This window comes from Lolium perenne, chromosome 5, assembly GCF_019359855.2.
Source record: "Lolium perenne isolate Kyuss_39 chromosome 5, Kyuss_2.0, whole genome shotgun sequence".
NCBI lineage: Eukaryota > Viridiplantae > Streptophyta > Magnoliopsida > Poales > Poaceae > Lolium > Lolium perenne.
In genome coordinates, this window is record NC_067248.2 from 81,305,298 (window position 1) to 81,330,467 (window position 25,170).

The following is a 25,170-nucleotide window of genomic DNA, read 5'->3' on the forward strand; positions in this document are numbered from 1 at the left end:
ATTATTATTATTTTGAGCAACATTTACAAATAAACTGAATACATATTTTTAAAATGTATGGATAATATCCAAATAAGAATACTTGTCATGGCATCGAATATAATCTGAAGTATGCAGGCCACGTGAAGCAGCTGCTAGACAAAAATCTAAACCTACGTAGCCGCATACAAATGGATAAAGTAAGGAGGACATATTTCTCCTAGAACTTGCACTTGCCGACATGGGCTGACATCAAGACTGCAGAACACAGCGCGTTGCTTTTTCCAGTGGTAAGATGGGATTAATATTAAGATGTACAAACGAACTTATAACCCTGATTGAGGTTTTATAAGTCCCTGACAAAATCGCTCCAAGCCGTCCGAATCTCCTCACATAGAATATTCCTAACGAATTATTCTGTAAGTTGTCTTCTTCCTGACACTGCCATTTGCTAGATTGGTCTTTAACGCATATGCAATTGGCTAATTTTAGACAAAACAAACTGAGCTACTTACGATCCGTGGAGGTAGAAGGTGTAGCTACACCTAAATAGCTCGAACCGAACCTGGGATCTTACCTTATATCAGCAAGACCTGCTGAGGAATATTTTTGGAAAATTACCTGTGTATGCAGTTTCAATTTTCAAGGTATGCATGAGGAATATTGGTGAGGAGCCAGGCTGGTACGTCCTACGGCCGGCTTCCGGCGACAACAAATATACCTGCAATGGGCGATGGAAGACCTATTGATAAATTGATATATTATTTAAACTGAATCAAATATTTTAATATTTTCTACGGCTTAAATATTAGTTGTTTTGAAAAACAGAAACTCTTACCTCATCTATACCTAATAATAAAGGAGCTAAGGTTTCTGCCAAAAAGTTTCGTCAACGCTTTTTTTTTGGACCGTTTTGCCCTCCCACCAAACCGCATAATACTGCACAATGCCATAACTCACCGGTTCGTTTAGTTCTTTTTCTTTTCGAGGGATGCTCCGGTGCTCCCCCCTAAGTGAAGTTGAGGGGTCAAATTGAGTTTTTTTTTTTTAAGCGTTGGGCTCGCCCGAACCCATATCCAGCCCGTGTATACCCATATGTATGGATACGGTATATGTACGTCACGTTAAAAAAAAAATGGAGATCACGTGAGCATTTAATTAAGATCTAATCCGCGTAAAACTCGCCGATCGTCGTGCATGTGTCTTCTGTTGCCGCGATCGTCGTGAGGAGGAGGAAGTTGTACTCCTCCGTCGTCGGAAACCCTAGCGCGAGCACGAGCTGGTGGGGGTAGGGTTGATCTTCCTCTCGTGAGGGATCTGCCGCTGGCGCGTCGGCCGTCTCCGCCGTCGCCGTTGATCGCTCCAACCAGATAAAGTCTCCGCCGTCGTGCACGTCCCCTTGTGTTGCCGCGATCGCCGTGAGCATTTTACTCCTCGTTGGAATCCTAGCGCGAGCACGAGCTGGTGGGGGTAGGGTTCCTCTTCCTCTCGGGTGGGATGTGCCGCTGGCCCGCCGGCCGTCTCCGCCGTCGCCCTTGATCGCTCCAACCAGATAAGTCTGGGCGAGCGCGGCTAGGGTTAGGGCCGGCTCCTCTTTCCCTTGAGCGTGGCCTTAGCGGCTTCTTCCTCCTCGGACGCATCGATCGACCCCTGTGGTGGGGGTAGGCTTACTCCTCCGGCGCATCGACTGGTAGGTACGCACATGATAACTCACCTCTTGTTGGATCATGGTAACTTCTGAAAAAAAATTGATGCGGATGCACTGAATTTGTGATTTCTTTTGTAGCTACGAAATGGATGAGACGAGGTCTGGTGTTTGTGAGGTAGAGAGGGTTCCTGGAATTGGAGTTCATGGAGATGAGTCAGATAATTCTAGAACGGGGCTTGGTGATGAATCTTTTTCAGCGAGTGAGAATATTTTTGTTGGTTCAAGGTCAGATAATTCCATGAGCTCAGAGCATGGGAGGGAAGCAATTATTAATGTAAGTGTCTTTGATATATGCAATTTTTTCATGGAAATCAAATGCAGAACAATAAATGTTTTAACATTGTCATGTTATCATTGAATATGTAGATGGACATTGACAATGATTATGAGAGAGATATTACTGAGGTTGCTTTGGACGATAACAGCAATGAGGTACATGGAGTGTAATTGTTATTTGATATGCAACGAAATGAGATTACAATTAAAAAGTGCGAAATAGTAATGAGGTACATTTACTTGTTGTCTTTAATTTTTGCAGGAAATATATGGACTTGAAAATGTGTATGACTATTATGGTGAATCCGACGTGGAGAATTGTTTTTATGATGAGTCAGTAGGTGGCAACCATTATGTGGAGCCAAAGCCGTCGAACAGCATGCAGGTATGTATTGGTTAATTACTTGTGGAAGCCAAAAAAATTAATAGACACATAATAAAATTAGAGTTTGATTGCTATGTTTTGCATGTGACAGTCCCATGTTGACGATGGTGATGATGCGAACCTCAGTTTAGCTTGTCAGGCAGAGGATACAATAGAGCTGTACATGATGATAAAGGAAATGACTTTTCCTAGTGAAGAGGCTGCATTCGAATTCTACAACAGCTATGCCAAAGATAATGGATTCAGCATCAGACTGGATAAGGTCAGATATAGCAAAAAAATTACTAGACATAGGCGTTACAGGCGTTTTTTGTGTTCGAGGGAAGGTGAGCGTGATCCAAAGTTGATGACCGAAGAGGGACATAGCCGGAGGCTCAGACCTCTGTCTCGATGCAACTGTGAGGCGCACATGACTGTGAAGCTGAATGAAAAACTTGGTATCTGGTACGTTGATAGTTTTGATGACAAGCACAGTCATACGCCCGCAAGACCGGATGAAACACCTTTTCTTTGGTCGCATAGAAAAATCAGAGAGCATCAGAAGGCTGAGATCTTAGCTATGGGAGCTGCAGGTATTAGGAAGCACACCATAATGGATTCCATGATTAGCAGAAGTGGATGGTATGGCGGCGTTGGATATGTCCGACGGGATCTGTACAACCTTTGCAGCAAGGAAAAGAGGAAACTACTTGCGAAGGGTGATGCTGCCACGACCATAGGAATTATGCTGAGCAGAAAGGAGAAGGACCCAAGTTTTTATTTCGACTACGACTTAGATAAAGAAGGACGGCTGAAGAGAATGTTCTGGTGTGACTCGCAGTCTGTACAGGACTATGAGGACTATGGAGATGTCCTTGTGTTTGACAGCACCTACAAGATGAATCGCTATCGTATGCCATTCATACCTTTTGTTGGTCTGAACAATCACCGTAGGACTATGGTTTTTGGTTGTGCCATAGTTTCAGATGAGACAGAAGAAACTTATGTGTGGTTGCTGCAAACATTTCTGAAGGCAATGTGTCAGAAGAAGCCTCTGAGTGTAATTACGGACGCCGACTCAGCGATGATTAGGGCAATCCGCACTGTATTTCCCGATGTCTGGCACCGCATATGTTCATGGCATGTTGAAAAGAATATGAAGATCCATCTCAGTCACAAGTCGTTGGGCGAGTTCCGGTCTATGTTGTACTATAGCACGTCCATAGCCGAATTTGAGCAGAGATGGCAGGCTTTTTTAAAAAGATGGAAGACGGAGAACACCGAAATTTGGTTGAAGAGGATGTACAGGAAGAGGCACCTGTGGGCTGCAGCTTTTCTGACAGAGGGTTTTTGGCTTGGTATGAAGAGCAACCAGCGGAGTGAAAGTCTGAATTCCTGCCTTCACCTGCACCTTGATGGAGAAATGACTTTAGTGGACATGATACTGCACTATGAGAATTGCATTACACGCATCCGTGAGAACGAGGCGCATGATGACTGCACGGCCTCACAGACATTACCTGTGCCCGTAACAAGCTGCAGGGATCTGGAGGTATTTGCTTCCCACGAGTTTACCCCGGCAAACTTCTATATATTGCAGCTAGATTTGAGGTCAGTTGGCGGCATAGTGACTTTGGAAAGAAAGCTGGGATGTGGGTCTGAAACTTTTGTCGTGGCATGGCATAATAAACCAAATAGGCAGTTCACCGTGGAATATACACCGGGAAATCCTGAAGAAACTATAAAGTGCAGCTGCAGGAGAATGATTCGAAAAGGACTCCCTTGCAAACATATATTCCATGTTCTATGTGTTCTGCAAATATCTGAAATTCCAAAGTGTTGTGTTCTTCGTCGGTTATCAAAAGATGCAAGAAATGGACTGCCTGCTAGGCGAACGAGTGATATGTTTGGAGTAGGTTGGTCAGGTACAGCGGATAGAATTGAATATAGCAAGGTTAGTGTGTTATCGTCGCAAGCTATGCATGCAGCATGCAAACACCCAACACTTTGGGCTCAGTTACAGGACAGTTTAAAGGACGTGATAGCAAAGGCGATTGAGTACGACAAGGAGGGTACGGTGGGTGCTGTTCCGATTTGTCTAAGCTCATTAGCAGTTGAACATGTGGAGGACCGAGAAGGAAACATAGTTAAGGTCCAGGATCCTATTAAAGTATCAAGCAAAGGTACACATAATAAAGACGATGACAACCGCCCCAAGTCTAAAAATGGAAGACCTCTATCGTACGACGAGCACAAAATTAAGTGCGGGGCTTGCAAAGAGCCAGGTCACAACCGACGCAGCAAGAAATGTAAACTTAACAACAAGTGAGTGCCCATAAGCTGTCATTTTTACATAATTGAAGATATGAACATTTTATAATTAGCATGTAATTTACAATCCAGGTAGTGGTCTCGTGCAGCATCTTCTGTTGAATGGCAACTCCATTACCTTGTACAAGCTTCTCCATATTAAGATGCATGTAATGGTGGCCTAAGTAGTGAGCATGCATATCTGTACACTGTGATCAAATCAATATCTTTTCACGTCTATGTGTAAGTACAGTCAGAACTTGTGTTAAACAGTAGGTAAATTGTGATCACGCATATAAGCTGTGAGAAATATTCGGTTGTACTACTAATTAATTATGCACCTAAACAGTTAACGTGGCCAGCTGAAGTTTCTGTAGAATTTTGAAGATTTATATTCAGCAAGTAAAACAGAAATGACAAATAAACAGTTAATCAGCTAATGTTTCATCATTACCGCGCGGGTTGGGCTCCGGGGACAGGCTTTTGGGTTGGGTTTGTTTTTTCTCACTGCGCGTTTACTGGGCTGTTTTCATGGCGGGCCTTGTCTTTCGTTTTGTTGGGCCGTTCGTATTTAACTCCGGTTGAAGCCTTGAACCCTCGACCGGTCCGTCGTTTCTTCTCCATCCCCTGTCGACTGTTCTTCTCCTCTCGTTGTCAACGTCGGAGCTTGTGGAGGTGGCCGTCTGAACCGGCCGTTGCAGAGAAGGGAAGAAGGTAAATCCAAACAGATCTGTTGGTTTTAGTACTCGATCTATTCACTGTGAGGCTTTTCATCAATTCTCTGTCAGTGCATGTCCTATTTTTTCTTTCCGTTTCTATCCACCACCCAGATCTGGAAGTCCTTTTTTTGTATGTGCACGTGCTGTGCGGTCCTACTGCGGTGGTCCTTTTCTTGTACTTGTTTTTTTGTCTTTATCTATGTATTACTTTCCCCTACTTTTCTATCCCTATTATTTATGCTGGGTCCTAATGGAGCTTTTATTTGTATGCAGCATGTATGTTTTAGATGAGAGAAATCCTAAAACTTCTCCCCTTAATTTTTCCATTTCTCTTAATGGGATTAATTTTTCCCTTTCACTTAATGCCGATACTAGGCTTTTCTTTCTAGTAATTATGGTCTGCATGAATTCTTATTAAGATTGTTTCTTTAGGCTTTGAGTCTAATTGATCTGTTTTGCACTTCTTAATGGTTTAGGATTTCTTTTCAGTAGCAATATGAACAATGTAGTAAACTAAGCATTCTCAGATGTACCTAAATAGAGTTTAGTTGTTTCTGTATGGAGTGCAGTAATGATAAAACTTTTATAATTCGTGTAGTATTTATTACTTGTGCACCTTTTTTGGTATGCAGAGAAATTATCCTGTTTCATTTTTTTCAGTGTACTTAAGAGTGTTTGTTCATTTAATGAATATGGTTTCTTGTATGAATTTAGATATGCACATTTGTATCCTTTATAATAATTTTGTATTCATATATTAGATGAAGTGCCCAATCTGTGGAAACCGTGATGGTGGTTGCCAACCAGCGTTCTTCTGCATTAATCTGCGTACAAACTTTGTAGAATACTCTGTAAGTTATTTTGATTTGCATTTTTTTCTAGTATCTACAATGTTAATTTGCCATGCAGCTAAATATGATATGTAGGGAAAATAGGTTTGTAAGATTACTAATGTAATTTTTTTTGCAGAACATCCCTTGCTATGTTAGGAAGTATATCAACAAGTCTGCTAGTAATACCTTGACTGTTGAGTCTGGGGACAGGGGTGTTTACCATTTTCTTCTGAACAAGATGGAAAAGAAGACTCGTATTTTCGGTCCTGACTACAACAAATTCCTCACTGATTATGATATGCATCTGAATGAGAAGATAAGATTTGATATCATAGAGGAAGAAGAAAATCTGTTTGTTACTGCACTAGACATTGAAGATAACTCCAAGGAATTAGTGAAAGGTAATTTGCAGTGACTTTTTGTTCATCTGTTATTTGTTTTTGACAAACTGCTCTTTTTCTGATGAATTTTTCTCTCATTGTTTTTTCCTGCAGAAGTTTTTCATTTTGAAGGAGATGCTAAATCCATCTTTATCTCAAAAACTGTTGAACTTAAAAATTCTGAGATCATCAATATCAACAGCCGTGTTAACGACCGTGGTCTGGGCCTTGGCGGTGTTTTTGTACATCGCTTATCTACATATGATGTTGCTTCCAATGCACTGGTAATTTTGTTGACATATGATTTTTGCGTGTCATTTTTGTATGATTGTCATTTTGAAGTGTTTTTTTTTACTTATATCACAGCGTATCCCGAAGACTATTGTATCTGTTCTTGACGTTCGTCCTAGTGGTGATATCTACTTTCTGAGGGGCGAGGATGATGATGACAGCCCTGCTGTGTACTACACATCCGTTGATGGCAGAATCAGGTTTAAGTCGGGTTGGACTGACTTCTGTGTTAAGAATAACTTGGTGGCTGGCCAGTTAGTCATGTGTTTGTTCTTCAAGATGGAGGGCATGCTTTTTATGTCTGTTGATGTGATCGAGTGATTACTTCCAGTAAGATGTAGGGGTTTAAGTTTCAGACGATGAACCTACTGTTTGTAAACTGGTGGATAATTTCACTCTGGTGTCTTTTGTGCAAATCTATGTAATCGTCGCGGCTACTTGAACTACCTCTCTCTTTTTATGTGAAATTGTATGTTATTTTGCTGAACTTCAGTAATCATGGAAGGATTACTGTGTTTATTATGTTTTTATGAGTGATTTGTACTGTACTATGTTCTCTTTATATTAGTCAATTAACTCAATTCTTGTAAAGCTGATTTGTAGTGGGTCGCTTCTCTTTTATGTATCCTGTTATTTTTCTTCAATTTTTTCTATATTATTGCCTGCTTTCATGTTGGTTCTGTGTACTATAGTTTTATTCTTTCCTATAATGTTTCAGAATAACTCGTTATATTTTCGATTCCATTACAAATTTCTGAGAACACAAAGAATTTCTTTCGTAAATGATGTTAAAATAATAAACTAATATTCTTTTTTGCATGTTCGAGTTAGGTGCTTGGGTATAGCATGTCTTGGGCCGATAGAGTTGGCAGCCCAATTAAATATAAAGCCTAACTCGATGGGCCGTTTCTATTTAACAACGTGTTCCCTAACTCGCCGTTAGGGTTTGTCTGTGTTGCCTATGTCTCGCCGCGGGGGTGATCGGCGGCTGCACGCGGATCCGATGGACGGCGACCACGGATGGGCGAAGCTTACATCCGTTGTGCATTACAACATAGGGAAGATGAAGACTGCGGCAGCACATACCCTAGATGAGCCGGTTAGTACGTGATTATTTGCTGTTTTTTCAAAGAATTCTTCCTTAACCCATGATCTCATATGATGAAATATAGGATGATGACGAAGGCATGGTTCAGTTTGTTGATGTTTTGCCGCAGTATGAGTTTGATCCATTGTACTACGGTATTGAGCAGAACACAAAGAACAGGTGTGGCCACTCGGTGTTCCCTGCTCGGCGTGTTTGCAACGATGGTTACGACACTGGCAGAAGGTTTTTGGGTTGTCCATATGAGGTATATTTTCAAACCATATAATTTCATGTGTGAACATTATTTCAAATGCTATGTTTTCATATGAAATTTTTTCTTTCAGGGAATACATACATGCGCGTATGTAGAGTGGGTTGACAGTGAATGGAAAGGAAGAGAAAGATATGTGATAGGCCAACTATCCGAGAAGATCAACAAGGTGCAGAAAGAAAATGAAGACAAAGAAAATACCTTCAAGATACAATTGAAAATGCAGAGAAAAGTGTTGAAGTCTAAGGACAATATTATTTGCTTCCTAGCAACAATGTGTGTTGCAATGTTTGGGTTAGTAGTAGGAATAATATGCAAGCATTTCAAATAGTTGTTTTATTTGCAACATATTCAAATAAGTCAGGTGTGTAATTGGAAATGTCGAGATGAAAAAATGTTTCTGTGTTTGCAGCTGAAAAAAATCATCAAACAACTATAGTTTTTTTTTTATTTCCAACGATGTGGTCATGTCAAAATATCATGCAACTGTGTTTGTGTGTGTGGACGAAAAATTAAATGTGGTTTCAAATGTCCTCAAAATTTTCACACATGGTATGTAACACAAATAAACATGGAATGTGATGATATTTTTATCATTATGAATATTTTTGAATTAGTAGTGGACGCTCCATTGTTGGGAGGTGTCGAAAAGGGTTTTAGGGTGAATATGGGTCTAACTTGCACTAAAATAGATTCAAACACCTTGGATGGGGCCAATATTCTTGTAGATGGAATGGCTAGCACTGTGGGGCATGCAATGGTGCAGGCATGTGCAAGTGTGGCCTCACCCTAGCATGCCCATGTACCTGATTTGCCCAAAATCATGCATGTTTTCGTCTAAAACCCTATGTTTCGGGTGTCTGCGTGCAACTAACCATGGTGTACCTCACATTATTCTTGTAAACTTTTTTTTAAATGTTTTTTTAATAATAATTGATATTACATACATGGGAGCCTGTAAAAAAAATTTGAGGTGATTTAGAGATGGTCGAAAAAATCACTTGCTCTACGACGGACCGTTTGGTATAACTTTAGCCACATTTTTTAAGCAAGTGATTTTTTCGACCTCCTCCAAATCACCTCAAATTTTATAGACATGGTATGTACCACAAACAATCATGGAATGTGAAGATATTTTTCATTTTAAGATATTTTGGAATAAGTAGTGGATGCTCCATGGTTGGGAGGTGCCGATACCAGGGTTTTAGGGTCAAAATGGGTCTACCTTGGCCTAAAAAATAGCCAACCACCTTGGATGGGCCCAATATTTGGCACACTTGTGCATGGTGGTGTGCCCCACACATTTTGGCTTGGTCTTTCCAGGTTGGTTTTTACATTCAGGGTGATCCCATGGTTGGGAGGTGCCGATACCAGGGTTTTAGGGTCAAAATGGGTCTACCTTGGCCTAAAACATATCCAACCACCTTGGATGGGCCCAATATTTGGCACACTTGTGCATGGTGGTGTGCCCCACCCATTTTGGCTTGGTGTCTCTAGGTTGGTTTTCACAATCATGGTGATCCCATGGTTGGGAGGTGCCGATACCAGGGTTTTAGGGTCAAAATGGGTCTACCTTGGCCTAAAAAATAGCCAACCACCTTGGGTGGGCCCAATATTTGGCACACTTGTGCATGGTGGTGTGCCCCACCCTTTTTGGCTTGGTCTTTACAGGTTGGTTTTTACATGCATGGTGATCCCATGGTTGGGAGGTGCCGATACTAGGGTTTTAGGGTCAAAATTGGTCTACCTTGGCCTAAAACATATCCAACCACCTTGGATGGGCCCAATATTTGGCACACTTGTGCATGGTGGTGTGCCCCACCCTATTTGGCTTGGTCTTTCCAGGTTGGTTTTCACAATCATGGTGATCCCATGGCTGGGAGGTGCCGATACCAGGGTTTTAGGGTCAAAATGGGTCTACCTTGGCCTAAAAAATAGCCAACCACCTTGGATGGGGCCAATATTTGGCACACTTGTGCATGGTGGTGTGCCCCACCCTTTTTGGCTTGGTCTTTACAGGTTGGTTTTTACATTCAGGGTGATCCCATGGTTGGGAGGTGCCGATACCAGGGTTTTAGGGTCAAAATGGGTCTACCTTGGCCTAAAAAATAGCCAACCACCTTGGGTGGGCCCAATATTTGGTACACTTGTCCATGGTGGTGTGCCCCACCCTTTTTGGCTTGGTCTTTACAGGTTGGTTTTTACATGCATGGTGATCCCATGGTTGGGAGGTGCCGATACTAGGGTTTTAGGGTCAAAATTGGTCTACCTTGGCCTAAAACATATCCAACCACCTTGGATGGGCCCAATATTTGGCACACTTGTGCATGGTGGTGTGCCCCACCCTATTTGGCTTGGTCTTTCCAGGTTGGTTTTCACAATCATGGTGATCCCATGGCTGGGAGGTGCCGATACCAGGGTTTTAGGGTCAAAATGGGTCTACCTTGGCCTAAAAAATAGCCAACCACCTTGGATGGGCCCAATATTTGGCACACTTGTGCATGGTGGTGTGCCCCACCCTTTTTGGCTTGGTCTTTACAGGTTGGTTTTTACATTCAGGGTGATCCCATGGTTGGGAGGTGCCGATACCAGGGTTTTAGGGTCAAAATGGGTCTACCTTGGCCTAAAAAATAGCCAACCACCTTGGGTGGGCCCAATATTTGGTACACTTGTCCATGGTGGTGTGCCCCACCCTTTTTGGCTTGGTCTTTACAGGTTGGTTTTTACATGCATGGTGATCCCATGGTTGGGAGGTGCCGATACTAGGGTTTTAGGGTCAAAATTGGTCTACCTTGGCCTAAAACATATCCAACCACCTTGGATGGGCCCAATATTTGGCACACTTGTGCATGGTGGTGTGCCCCACCCATTTTGGCTTGGTGTCTCTAGGTTGGTTTTCACAATCATGGTGATCCCATGGTTGGGAGGTGCCGATACCAGGGTTTTAGGGTCAAAATGGGTCTACCTTGGCCTAAAAAATAGACAACCACCTTGGATGGGCCCAATATTTGGCACACTTGTGCATGGTGGTGTGCCCCACCCTTTTTGGCTTGGTCTTTACAGGTTGGTTTTTACATTCATGGTGATCCCATGGTTGGGAGGTGCCGATTCCAGGGTTTTAGGGTCAAAATGGGTCTACCTTGGCCTAAAACATATCCAACCACCTTGGATGGGCCCAATATTTGGCACAAAATGGGTCTACCATTCAATTCTTAAACTTGTGTACAAAGTTATGGACGAAATAATTGAATATTTTATTAATGTTGTCCAAATTTACATATCAAAATTATTCATGATAAGTATAGATTATAATTTTGTTGTTTAATTTCGTGGGAACGGAGAGGAGGCGACGGTGACCTGTAAAGCTACGTGGCGAGGGAGCGGAGGCGTCGGCTCATATAAAAGCTTCGTCTCCCACATCTGCAGCCATTTCCCCCTGTTCCCCACCTCTCCGAGAATCTCTCCGCCAAAAAACCCTCTCCATCTCCCTCACTCCGCCGTTAGTTTACGTTTTCGCCTCGCCGATCCACTCGATTCGGCGGCGATGGAAGCTGGGGGAGTAGCAGTTGGCGCGGACGATCTGGAGAAGGCGGCGGTCATCGATGTTGCTGCATCGGCGGAGGCGGTTGGAGGCGAAGGCGGTGGTGGAGAGTCCAGCATTACGGCGGTCGCTGCGATGTCCACCGTCGTCGATGCCTCTGTCATCGGGTCGGTCGTCCTCGGCCCGGTGGTCGCGGCACAGGCGGATCTGGACGCGGACGAATCTGCTAGTGGGGGAGACGAAGGCGATGCGGGAACATCCACCATCGCAGGGGATGATGTTGGCTCAGCAGGCATCGTGGCGCCGGATCTGGTGGAGGAGGCTTCATCGTCCTTGGCGGAGAAGGCCGTCGAGGATCTGCCGGAGGAGAAGCCGGACTTGCAAATGGAGGTAACTGCTCGATCTGTCCCTTTTTTCCTGTGGATTAACGGGTATACCAGGCTTAATTACTTACTCTGATAATGTTGATACTGGGTAGGTTATGCTCTGTGTTTACTCTGATGTTATTACGGTAGCAACTATGGAGCTTAACTGATGTTCTGTGTTGTGCCGTGTTGTTTGTTCATTTTCTCCATGTGTTGGATATTTCCACAAGGATCTGTATTGTACAAATCAGAGGGAGTAGTTGATGTAAGTGAGCTATGGCTGATTACAAATGCATAAATAAAGCATGACAGTGTTTCGGTACTTTATTATCAAATTTATTTAGTTCGCCGTAGGAAAATGCAGCAAATAATAAATGTTGATCAAAATCATTTGTAGTACAGAAGAATAAATATAGCATTTGAGTATGACATGATTACCATTTCTTGTTTGTAATTAACAATTAGGACTTAGGAGTTAGGAGTATACATAAGATGATACAATGAAAGATTATTAAATATGATATGGATTATTGTTTCCTTTTTGCCTTTTTCGTATGCAAACTATTTCGATGCCTTTTTCCTTGAGGGGATTAATGCGTGTATTTATCTTTTTGGTATGCAGGCTGCGGAAGGGTCTAGGAAGAGGAAGCGGGAGGACGTGGAAGCGGTGCCTACTCCAAACCAGCAGGAGGAAGAACCTGTTGCTGCCGATGTAGCAAACCAGGAGGAGGTGGTCGAACCTGTGCCTCCACCAAACCAGGAGGAGGAAGATCCTGCTGTTGCTGATGCTGCAAACCAGGAGGAGGTGGTGGTGCCTGTGGATGGTCCATACCAGGACTTGGAGGAATCTGATGGCTCCCTGGAGGTGAGCAATATATTTAGTTGTGTACCCTTCCATCTATTTCATTTTGTTTGGTTTGCATCTGTAATTATAATTTGTACACATTGTTGTTGTCTAGTATGACTCCCAGGATTCTGCGGAGTCGGTTGACAGCAGGAACATTGGGTCATTCAAAAGGAAACTCCTGGAGAAGCTGCATAATGGGGACCTGCCTTTCAAGAAGCGTGGAAAGTACTTCTGTCCATGGCACAAGTCGAAGCCGAAGGGTGGCAAGCTTGATCATCTCAGGCAGCATGCCGAGGAGCTTGCCATCTCTGGCACCTCTAGGCAGATTAGGGTAGAGCATTATGGACTGGTGCTGGTGCTCGCTGTCGAGGATGATGCCTAGATGTTGTGGACTGATGTGATAGTGTTGCTTTTGCTTTATGGTGTTGAACTATGTCAGCAATGAGTGTTGAACTAAGTTTGTTTTGTAAATAACTAAGTTATTTTCCTAGTGTGATCATCTATTATATTGATGATCTTATTTTGTGAATCTGTGTGGAACTAAGTTATGTAATTAAGTATAATCTATGTATTGGTGTGCTGATGGTTAGCTATGTCTTGGCTTTGGAATGATGGTGCTTGCATGTTACATCCATTTGCATCCTCTGGTGCAACATGTCATCTGCATAATTGTGCCGACAAAAATGCTGATGGCTTTGGAATGCTGGTGGTTGCATGTTTGAGCACTTTGGGTCGACTTGGTTGCCCTCCTCTACAAATTAGCTATGTCTGCACTGTAATGTGCATAGCTTTTCCAATTTTATGCTGTAATAGAAAATTATTATTAACAATATAAAGGAGTATACTCAGTCGGGCCGCATTAGGATAACATAATAGTTCCGGTGGCCCAGTTTTGCCCAAATGGAAAAGCTAAAATATAATGCCTGACGGCCCATCCCGCACCTATATACAAGCTCAACGCTTTTACCCTAATCGTGTGTGTGCCTGATAAATTCTTCCCATTATTTTGCCGTCGCCGCCTCAGAACCCTGCGTACCATTGTGGAGCTGTCGTCGGAGAGAGGTACGATAAAACCCTATGCATATCCGTTCGGCAGTAGATCATGAAAATTGATCATCTACCTCTCCTCTATTCTCCGTGTGGTTGTTTCTGAAAATTGATCAAATTGTCGACAACACATAGATCTCATACAGTAGCTGCAGCAATTATTGGCCAGTACATGCGCCATGTTAGATCTGTTTTTCATCTGATGTCCCGAGCCAAATATGCATTCATTTTTGTCATCTATTTGTCGACTACACCTAGATCAGCTTCAGTAATTGCAATCAGTTTGTCAACTATTTGTCGATAACACCTATATCTGCTACAGTAAATGCAATCAGTTTCTCATCTATTTGTCGACAACACCTAGATCTGCTACAGTAACATGCATTACAATAAGATTGAATATTGTACATTTTGAGGACATACTATTGAAGTTGTCATGTAACATATGTTATAGATCATCATGAATGCTACATTAAATGCATTTTTTATAACTATGTTTGATCACTCGTAATGGTATGAAGGTCAACATGGACGCTCACGTACCTGCAGTTGTTGCTCCTGGGGATGCGCAGAAAAGAATTACTATGAGAGGTAAGAATTATCCTTCCAACAATATTGTTTCAGTACATATATTATTGTTCAGTAATTTCCAAAATGATGCATTCAGGTCCAGGAATTATGGGGAATGCAGATTTTGACTCCTTCTGTGTGTTTCCCAATCTGGTGGAGATGGATGATGAACAACTTGCTAGACTGAAGCGTGTAGTTCGTAAGCACAACCCAACAAGACCCCTGTATGTCTTCACCATAAAAAAATCAAACATCATCAAGGGCAAAGCCAAAATGGTAATCAATTTTTTAATAAATCATTTGCCATCAATACTCTCGTAGCGTATGTCAATTTTTTTTCCTAACAAATGATTGCTCATTGACTCCTTTTGCAGTACTTCTCAAAGGCCTACACCATGGAGTACATTGTCAAGAATCTGGAATTACCATCCGAAATTCAAGTCTTTTCCAGGAATACAAAAGTTGCTAAAGTAAGGATGGTCTTGAGCAAAGCAGGGAAAACTGCCATGATTACCTCAAAATGGATGGATGTTGTGAAGCAAAATAACATGGAAGTTGGTGACATCTACATATTCTGGTTTCGTGGTAGCAAGGAGGATGGTCTTAAGCTCCTAGTTGATCAACTATGAAATCACCACGTATTTTAAATGCTTCGACATGACGATTTTGTCATGAAACATGGACATTAGTGTGTGCTACATATTATGTTTGAATAATTGTTAACGCATGTTTTATTGTCATGACATTAGTGTGTGCTACATATTTTGTTTAAAAGGTGGCGAAATCATGCACCTATTATAGTCCATATTGCCTAGCATCAATCTGTGCAGGGCCCGCGAAAATACTTAGCCCATTTCGGTCTGTTCCCACGATAGGTGGTTAATTTAATTTTGGCTGGGCAGTTGCCATTTTTCTGCGTGTCAGTTCCCACCGAGTCATCTTCCCTCCCCTTCTTTCTCCTACTTTCTCCACCGAGTCATCTTCCCTCTCATTCATTGTCCACCGAGTCATCTTCCCTCCCCTTCTTTGTCCTCCTCATTAGCCATTTTTTCTGCAGTGCATTTCCCACCGATTCATCTTCCCTCCCCTTGTTTCTCCTACCTTCTCCACACTGCCCTCTTCGTCTTCCTGTCGTAATGGATCAGGAAAGAGAGGTTAGCAATCACAGCAGTGACATGGATCAGGAAGGGGAGGTTGCCAGTCACAAACCAAAACCCCGGAAGATTGTCGCACATACAACTGAGATTGAGGTTGTCTACACCGACGACAACCATAAAGCAGCCGAGATTGTGGACATGTACGAGCAGTGGTTGAGTAAAGATGAATACAAGTTCATGGGCCTCGACTTCGAGTACTGCGACCCAAAATACGAAGGTGACTATCGGATCGCCGTTGTCCAACTGGCGATGAAGAATCACGTATTGGTCTACCAATGCTCAAGGTATTACACAACCTCTACCATCTAGATCTGATGCTTCATGCTAGTTCAGTTCTTTGATTTGATCTTATTGATGTGGTTAGTTAGTTGTTATTTATTTAATTATGTGCCTGTAGTTATAGTAAATCCGCCTCACAAACATAGAAGTGCTACTCATTCATCTTTACGGATAAAATCTGAACTTCCAAATCCATTTGAATGTACTGATATGAACCATGATATGTACTTCCATTCAAGTTCAGACTAAAAATGTTAAATGACACGTAGGAATGAAATATCATCACATAATTTGCATTGCATTTGAGAACTTACTTTCAGCATTTTTTCCCAACAATATTTTACATTTTATCTTTTCCATTTTTTTGGTGGAGCAGTAGCAAGCTGGGGTGTCCAAAACTCATGGATTTCCTACGCAGTGGTGTCCACTTTGCTAGCGTCGATATCAGAAATGACAGAATAGCAATGCAGCGAAGTTGGAATATTGAGATACCAATTCAGTACCACATTGATCTGCAGGACTTGTTCAAACTTGAACGCGACAGGACTGGGATGGCTGACATGGCAGCCGGACTCATCGATATGAGCTACAAAGGAATGAAGAAAGAATTCCCATCTGTTCAGCACAAGTTCTGGGAGAAGAATCCACTCGATGAAATTAATCTTGAGTATGCAGCCAGAGATGGGTTTGTGGCGTACGAACTGTACCGTATAATCCGTCTCTGCAACTATGGACAACGCCACCTGCTACCTCCGCAAGCAACACCAACAGAATTGCAACCCAGTTCAACCGGAGGCACAAAGGCTTCTTCATCGAGCAGCAGCAAGGGAAAAGAATTGGCCAGCACCAAGCGCCCAAGGGGGGATGAAGGGTGGACATACATGCCCATCACCAATGGGCATGAAAAATGGAGTGCCGCGTCTTGGAGTTTTCCCACTTCTTATCAATCAAGCCCTCCTCGTTTTCCCGGGGCCCAGTGGGAGAAGTGGCCGGAGGAGAAGAAGCCGAAGATACATTGGAGTGGTGATGTCCCAAACACACCCTAGATAGATCCATGTTTTGTAAATGATCTTCTACTTGCTATCTATCAGACTATCTATTCGCCCCGCTTCAGGGTTATGTATGTTGGATGTTGAGCTACTTTTATGTCTCTAGGCTTAGTCTCCTACGATCTAGGGGGATCGGTGTGCTGCCCATGTACTTGGGTAGTTACCTAGTCTTATGTGGTGTGTCAGTTGTATCGGATGATGTTGGTTATCGTCGCTTTATTTATAATTGCTGTGTGTACGTGATAAATTCTAGTGTGTGTGAGTGTGAAGCTTAAATGTTACTTTCAGTGTTTGTGTATGAACCTGAGTTGGTACTGTGTTTGTGAATGAACCTGAGTTGGTACTGTGTTTGTGAATGTAGCTTAAATGTTACTTTCAGTGTTTGTGTGCAACTGGAAAAATCATCAACAAAACATGATGAACAAAAATGTAGGTGTGTGTCTGTATGTGCAGCTCAATAAATCACGAAACAACATTATATGATTAGGCAAACAAAATAATAGGATAGCCATATATATGTCTTGAACAAAACGAAAAAAGTATTCATGGTCACTTTAGAACATAACATAGTTGATAGAAGGAAAAAAGCTATTCATGGTCAGGAAACCTTCTTCGGGACTAAAACCTAACCACTCAACCTTTTATCTTCCATTTTCTATGTCTTCTTGTTGATCCTGGAAGCGATGGACCGAATTTTCTGTTTCACAATCTCTAACGTGTTGGAAGGTGATAACATCATTTCAACGATAACTCGTCTTCGCCTTGCATTAATTTTGATCTATACAATATTAGGAAAAATGGGTTAGATGTAACACATTTTTGTTAATCCAAGGGTGAACATACAGACGATTTATAACAAACCTGTGAAATCTCTGCAGTCATCCGATCCCCATCCCAATGCTCCATGCATTCTATCACAAACAATCCACAAGAGTTCCTGTTGTAAATGCAAAATCTCGGTAAGGTTAATCCTCCCATATATTGATTTTAAACTTAAATTGGTGTAACATTAACTCACCCGTCATGTTGCTGCGGCATGTCGTACTCTAATATCGGCCACTTTGAAACATCGGGATGATTTCCACTTGTGACTTCGTTGGCCACTTGCATGTCTTCTGCAATTTGGCGCCGCTGTAGACAGATAACAGTTATGCTAATTTGCGCAATTCAGTTTGTTAGAAGTAATGTGGACAATTTGTTTTTCACTTACAAGTGCCTCAACAGTCTCCAACGTAAACTCTAGAGGATAAAGCGAGTCGAGAACTTGGAATTCTTGCTTCGGTATGTGCATGACAACGGTCGTCCAGTGTGTATTGCCAATGTTGAGTGGAAAATAAACCTGCAAAAAATTATAACATATGAAAAAAATGAGATGTCATTCGGCATGTTTACTAGCAGAATAGTACAATATATATTTTATAACAATCATATATTACGTACCTTGTCACGGACGGTGTATTCCGTCACCACTCTACCAACCGCGCCAGATCTTACCATCGCGCTATCTATGTTCTTGCTAGATTCTTTGGGTTTGTCTCCGGCATTTGCCCGGTCTACTAGATATTTAGATCTCCATGCTGGACACAAGAAGCGATCATCCCCAACACGGAGGTTCAAATGCCCAATGTAACCATCTATGACCTGCGAATAACATGATGGGATTTTATGTTAATAACATACATGTAAATATTAAATGTATGGAATGTACGTGTTGTACGCACTTACATCGTCTGACAACCATTTTTCGTCGAGAACAACACGAAGACGTTCAGCGTTTACTTCATCGCCCCTGACACTCCGGTAAACATTCTTTTTCTTGTGCTGCTCTGATCGAGATGCAAGCTCGAGGAAGACTATAGCTGCATCAACTAGTTCAGGCGACAAATCAGATGATGCATCCGGTTTTGCATTTTTATCTGCTCCAGATTTATCATCGAAATTCAGAGCTGCATGCATATGAAAAGGCTTAGCAAATACAACATTTCGTACAGAGAATAACCTGAAAAAAACAGAAAAATAAACTACCTTTTGAGGATGAACCACGGACTTGACGCTTGGTGCGTCTGTCTAGAGCATAGGGAGATTGAAATTTCTTGGGAATTGTTCGCTTTCTCTTCCCAGCCAACTCATCTTCATTTGATTTAGACATGAACTTGCTAATAGTTACTGCGTCAAGATCAATTTCTGAATCTGATGTCAACGGATCAGCATTTTCAATGATGAACGGATTATCCGGTGTGCTACCAACATCGCCAAATGGCTTTTCTGCTGGAGTACCATTCAGTCCACTACCCTTGGCAGGTGTGCGCATAGCATCATTTGCATTCTTTGCAGTACCATTCTTAGCAGCCTCCTTGAATTTTTTATCCAATTTATCAAATTCATCAGCCTGGTTCATGTCAATCATACGAATAGAATCTCCACCTCGTGCTGAATCGCTCTCTTCCTTGTACATGAACTCTTTTTTATCACGAGGCCCGTTCCGGAAAGAGTTGACATCTTCCTGGTCCTCCATGTTACCGGAAACCGCTGCGGCTGCCGGTTTGTAAGTCACGCCTTCCTTATTAAACATCTCCAATGTTCTCTGCAACACAAAAATATATAAGTTCATGAACGATTGCATTTTCAATAACAAAAGAAAATGACACAACAGTTAGGCGTTTAACCTGAGCACATAAGGCAGGGATGGTAGCCAACATCTTCTGCACTTGTGCATCAAGGTAACCCGTTAAACGATTTATCAGAATTTCCGTCTGACCGTTATCAATGGGTTTTGGAGCCTGTTTCTTTCTTGGAACAGCACTCGCGGGCTTGGCGTTATTCTGAGGAGCAGCCACAGGATCTGGCACAACTGGCTCCATCAACCGATACTCTTCAGTGATATTTTCATCAATCTGCACGTTATATAATGCAAGAGTTAAGTACTACGGTTAAGAATTGAGTATTTACAAAATTAAGTGTTCCTAATCGTAACACTGAAATTATTACCTTCACGTTACCACGACCGCGACCATTCTCATAGTCAAAATTGTCTCTCCGCGTGGCGGCTGCTTCATTCCAGTTCCTCATTAAAGGGCGCATGGACAGTTTAGGATTAAATGCACAGTCGCCTTCTAGCGGCTGACATTTTTCCCAGTACAAGTACTGCATGTAAACAAAGGAGAGTAAATTAATTATGTATACGTGAAAAATGCAGTGAGATGTACTATGCACAACACTCGGACATAAGACCATACATACCTGCAACATTCCTAAGTTCCCTTTCGGCCACTGTCGGATTTGTCTACCTTTTCTTACCAGCCTAATGCTATCCAACAGAACCCTTAGAGTGAATGCATTCCAATTGATTTTTGACATTCGCTCAACATCTTCTACTAGTGCATAGAACTTGGGTGGAACAATTTTCGTCGCCATAGGCGCAAGTACTGTTCCTATAAGCACTAGGACTACCCTCCTCAGGAAGTCATCATCGGCAAGTTTACTTTTAATGATGTCGTCAATTAATTCATCTATAACGATGTTACCGGTTGATTTGCTTAAGAACTGTGGTGGGATGCGATGCTTCACGTCTTCACCTTCCTCGGTAAGAATTTCCCCAGCTGAAAAACCTTCATTAACCAGACCAAGGAGACACTCAACATCGACAAAACCAAGAGACACCGCGCCATTGTTCTCTCCTATTTCGAATGTACTAGTGGCAGGGTCAAAAACATCAAGCATAAACCTGGAACAAAAATGAACATGAATCAATAAGTACTATGCAAAAGTAATGCACGAAATACAAATGATATATGAACATGTAATATTACGTAATATACATGTGAGAAGGTGTACCTGATCAATATTGTACGCATCTTCACAGAAGGAATCATCATCATACTTCTTAAATTAGTTAGAGCTAGTCTAGCACGTTGATCCACGGTAAGACGGGCCATGAGCCTACACCATTTTTCAATGTTGCAGCAAACTTCACCCCTAAGCTCGTCCATTCTATCAAGGAAAAACACTATATTATGAAAGTAATATGTCACGTACAAAAAACTAAATTAAATGTGCAAGAGGGAGACTTGAATACAACATGATTTTACATACGATGCGTGAGATGGCATGATTTTACATACGATGTGTGAGATGACATGCTTTGAACAGACAAATCATCGTGAAATATTATACAAAAAAATTTAGAGCAAACATCTGCCCTATATATGAAACCCCTCAATAAAATTTACATCTTAAAAACCGATACTTGCAATGTTTGCTATTTTCTTGATACAAGAGCGATGCATATATAGGCGAACTGCTGACAAACGATCCGACTGGATCCGACGTAGTCGGGCATGCATGAAGTCACGTTGAATTTTACTTAAATTTAACGAAGTGACTAGAGTTGTGCACATGCATGCACGAAACCAGCACAACAACTCCAAGTCCTAATCAGTCAACACTTAAGAAAATTACAACTGCAAATCTGAATACACACGGCAACTCTAACCTATACAAATTTTACTTGCTGCATACGATGTAGATACGAAGGTCTTGATGTGTACTTACTTGACGAGGCAGTGTTGGAACCGTCTTGCTCTGTCTCCGATGAGATCTAGGTGACGGTGTTGGGCCTGGCGTGGAGAAGATTCGTGGGTACGGCGGCCTCAGGTGAGGCTACCTTGCAGATGCCGGCGGTGGCGGGGATGAGATCGCCTTTGAGACGGAGGAGGCGAGGAGAATAGAGAGGGCGACTGCGCGGGCGGTGGCGGTGGCGGTGGCGGCGGCTCTAGGGTTTTGCACGATCTCGGCACCACGAACACCTTTTTATACGCCGACCACGTCTTACGTCATTTCCGGAACATGCCATGCGCAAACCATTCACGATAAGATCGTGCCGCGCGTGAAGATCGTAATGGTGCACTTCCATCCGCCGTTTTGGGTTGGCCCTTTTTTAAATTAGATTTTTTCACTTTCATGGTTGCATTTGGCATTTTGGGTTGGTCCATGTTGGGCCAACGAAATTAAACAACAAAATTATAATCTATACTTATCATCAACAATGTTGATATGTAAATTTGGACAACATTAATAAAATATTAAATTATTTCGTCCATTAATTTCTACACAAGTTTAAGAATTGCATGGTAGACCCATTTTGACCCTAAAACCCTAGTATCGGCACCTCCCAACCATGGGATCACCATGCATGTGAAAACCAACCTAGAAACACCAAGCCAAAAAGGGTGGGGCACACCACCATGCACAAGTGTGCCAAATATTGGGCCCATCCAAGGTGGTTGGATATGTTTTAGGCCATGGTAGACCCATTTTGACCCTAAAACCCTAGTATCGGCACCTCCCAACCATGGGATCACCATGCATGTAAAAACCAACCTGGAAAGACCAAGCCAAAAAGGGTGGGGCACACCACCATGCACAAGTGTGCCAAATATTGGGCCCATCCAAGGTGGTTGGCTATTTTTTAGGCCAAGGTAGACCCATTTTGACCCTAAAACCCTGGTATCGGCACCTCCCAACCATGGGATCACCATGATTGTGAAAACCAACCTAGAGACACCAAGCCAAAATGGGTGGAGCACACCACCATGCACAAGTGTGCCAAATATTGGGCCCATCCAAGGTGGTTGGATATGTTTTAGGCCAAGGTAGACCCATTTTGACCCTACAACCCTGGTATCGGCACCTCCCAACCATGGGATCACCCTGAATGTGAAAACCAAACTAGAAACACCAAGCCAAAAAGTGTGGGGCACACCACCATGCACAAGTGTGCCAAATATTGGGCCCACCCAAGGTGGTTTGCTATTTTTTAGGCCAAGGTAGACCCATTTTGACCCTAAAACCCTGGTATCGGCACCTCCCAACCATGGGATCACCATGATTGTGAAAACCAACCTAGAGACACCAAGCCAAAAAGTGTGGGGCACACCACCATGCACAAGTGTGCCAAATATTGGGCCCATCCAAGGTGGTTGGATATGTTTTAGGCCAAGGTAGACCCATTTTGACCCTAAAACCCTGGTATCGGCACCTCCCAACCATGGGATCACCATGATTGTGAAAACCAAACTAGAAACACCAAGCCAAAATGGGTGGGGCACACCACCATGCACAAGTGTGCCAAATATTGGCCCCACCCAAGGTGGTTTGCTATTTTTTAGGCCAAGGTAGACCCATTTTGACCCAAAAACCCTAGTATCGGCACCTCCCAACCATGGGATCACCATGCATGTAAAAACCAACCTGGAAAGACCAAGCCAAAAAGGGTGGGGCACACCACCATGCACAAGTGTGCCAAATATTGGGCCCATCCAAGGTGGTTGGCTATTTTTTAGGCCAAGGTAGACCCATTTTGACCCTAAAACCCTGGTATCGGCACCTCCCAACCATGGGATCACCATGATTGTGAAAACCAACCTAGAGACACCAAGCCAAAATGGGTGGGGCACACCACCATGCACAAGTGTGCCAAATATTGGGCCCATCCAAGGTGGTTGGATATGTTTTAGGCCAAGGTAGACCCATTTTGACCCTACAACCCTGGTATCGGCACCTCCCAACCATGGGATCACCCTGAATGTGAAAACCAAACTAGAAACACCAAGCCAAAAAGTGTGGGGCACACCACCATGCACAAGTGTGCCAAATATTGGGCCCACCCAAGGTGGTTTGCTATTTTTTAGGCCAAGGTAGACCCATTTTGACCCTAAAACCCTGGTATCGGCACCTCCCAACCATGGGATCACCATGATTGTGAAAACCAACCTAGAGACACCAAGCCAAAAAGTGTGGGGCACACCACCATGCACAAGTGTGCCAAATATTGGGCCCATCCAAGGTGGTTGGATATGTTTTAGGCCAAGGTAGACCCATTTTGACCCTAAAACCCTGGTATCGGCACCTCCCAACCATGGGATCACCATGATTGTGAAAACCAAACTAGAAACACCAAGCCAAAATGGGTGGGGCACACCACCATGCACAAGTGTGCCAAATATTGGCCCCACCCAAGGTGGTTTGCTATTTTTTATGCCATGGTAGACCCATTTTGACCCTAAAACCCTGGTATCGGCACCTCCCAACCATGGGATCACCATGCATGTAAAAACCAACCTGGAAAGACCAAGCCAAAAAGGGTGGGGCACACCACCATGCACAAGTGTGCCAAATATTGGGCCCATCCAAGGTGGTTGGCTATTTTTTAGGCCAAGGTAGACCCATTTTGACCCTAAAACCCTGGTATCGGCACCTCCCAACCATGGGATCACCATGATTGTGAAAACCAACCTAGAGACACCAAGCCAAAATGGGTGGGGCACACCACCATGCACAAGTGTGCCAAATATTGGGCCCATACAAGGTGGTTGGATATGTTTTAGGCCAAGGTAGACCCATTTTGACCCTACAACCCTGGTATCGGCACCTCCCAAACATGGGATCACCCTGAATGTGAAAACCAAACTAGAAACACCAAGCCAAAAAGTGTGGGGCACACCACCATGCACAAGTGTGCCAAATATTGGGCCCACCCAAGGTGGTTTGCTATTTTTTAGGCCAAGGTAGACCCATTTTGACCCTAAAACCCTGGTATCGGCACCTCCCAACCATGGGATCACCATGATTGTGAAAACCAACCTAGAGACACCAAGCCAAAAAGTGTGGGGCACACCACCATGCACAAGTGTGCCAAATATTGGGCCCATCCAAGGTGGTTGGATATGTTTTAGGCCAAGGTAGACCCATTTTGACCCTAAAACCACAGTATCGGCACCTCCCAACCATGGGATCACCATGATTGTGAAAACCAAACTAGAAACACCAAGCCAAAATGGGTGGGGCACACCACCATGCACAAGTGTGCCAAATATTGGCCCCACCCAAGGTGGTTTGCTATTTTTTATGCCATGGTAGACCCATTTTGACCCTAAAACCACAGTATCGGCACCTCCCAACCATGGGATCACCATGCATGTAAAAACCAACCTGGAAAGACCAAGCCAAAAAGGGTGGGGCACACCACCATGCACAAGTGTGCCAAATATTGGGCCCATCCAAGGTGGTTGGATATGTTTTAGGCCAAGGTAGACCCAT

At 43.0% G+C, this 25,170-nt stretch overlaps 2 protein-coding genes and 1 long non-coding RNA gene across 3 annotated transcripts; 2 read left to right on the forward strand and 1 right to left on the reverse strand.

Annotated features, from left to right (window-relative positions):
• The first annotated feature begins 1,553 nt into the window (after window positions 1-1,553).
• On the forward strand, window positions 1,554-2,028 carry LOC127298015 (uncharacterized). The gene is made up of 2 exons (XR_007849560.2): window positions 1,554-1,673; window positions 1,766-2,028. It is a non-coding gene; the product is annotated as an uncharacterized lncRNA (long non-coding RNA).
• Window positions 2,029-2,053: 25 nt separating this feature from the next.
• On the forward strand, window positions 2,054-7,250 carry LOC127303766 (protein FAR1-RELATED SEQUENCE 5-like). Its single transcript, XM_071820828.1, has 8 exons — window positions 2,054-2,119; window positions 2,226-2,348; window positions 2,440-4,636; window positions 4,731-4,807; window positions 6,118-6,207; window positions 6,326-6,590; window positions 6,684-6,853; window positions 6,936-7,250. The coding sequence occupies exons 1-8, from the start codon at window positions 2,054-2,056 to the stop codon at window positions 7,179-7,181; spliced, it is 3,234 nt and encodes a 1,077-aa protein (XP_071676929.1). The 3' UTR covers window positions 7,182-7,250.
• Window positions 7,251-17,728: 10,478 nt separating this feature from the next.
• Window positions 17,729-21,008, reverse strand: LOC127303767 (uncharacterized). Its single transcript, XM_051334472.1, has 11 exons — window positions 20,908-21,008; window positions 20,314-20,797; window positions 20,062-20,217; window positions 19,740-19,967; window positions 19,099-19,657; window positions 18,799-19,019; window positions 18,514-18,714; window positions 18,284-18,412; window positions 18,092-18,204; window positions 17,935-18,010; window positions 17,729-17,851 (listed from the first exon to the last, which is right to left on the reverse strand). Exons 1-11 carry the CDS (start codon window positions 21,006-21,008, stop codon window positions 17,729-17,731), a joined length of 2,391 nt encoding a protein of 796 aa, XP_051190432.1.
• Between the last annotated feature and the right edge of the window lie 4,162 nt (window positions 21,009-25,170).

Excerpts from the sequence above, each read along its gene's own strand:
- LOC127303766 (XM_071820828.1), top strand. The coding sequence starts at position 2,054 with ATGGACATTGACAATGATTATGAGAGAGATATTACTGAGGTTGCTTTG. Across the intron at positions 2,120-2,225 it reads TGGACGATAACAGCAATGAG|GAAATATATGGACTTGAAAA; the intron begins GTACATGGAGTG and ends TAATTTTTGCAG. Across the intron at positions 6,854-6,935 it reads ATGTTGCTTCCAATGCACTG|CGTATCCCGAAGACTATTGT; the intron begins GTAATTTTGTTG and ends CTTATATCACAG.
- LOC127303767 (XM_051334472.1), bottom strand. The coding sequence starts at position 21,008 with ATGGCCCGTCTTACCGTGGATCAACGTGCTAGACTAGCTCTAACTAAT. Across the intron at positions 19,968-20,061 it reads GCGGTCGTGGTAACGTGAAG|ATTGATGAAAATATCACTGA; the intron begins GTAATAATTTCA and ends TATAACGTGCAG. Across the intron at positions 18,011-18,091 it reads ATGCCGCAGCAACATGACGG|GAACTCTTGTGGATTGTTTG; the intron begins GTGAGTTAATGT and ends CATTTACAACAG.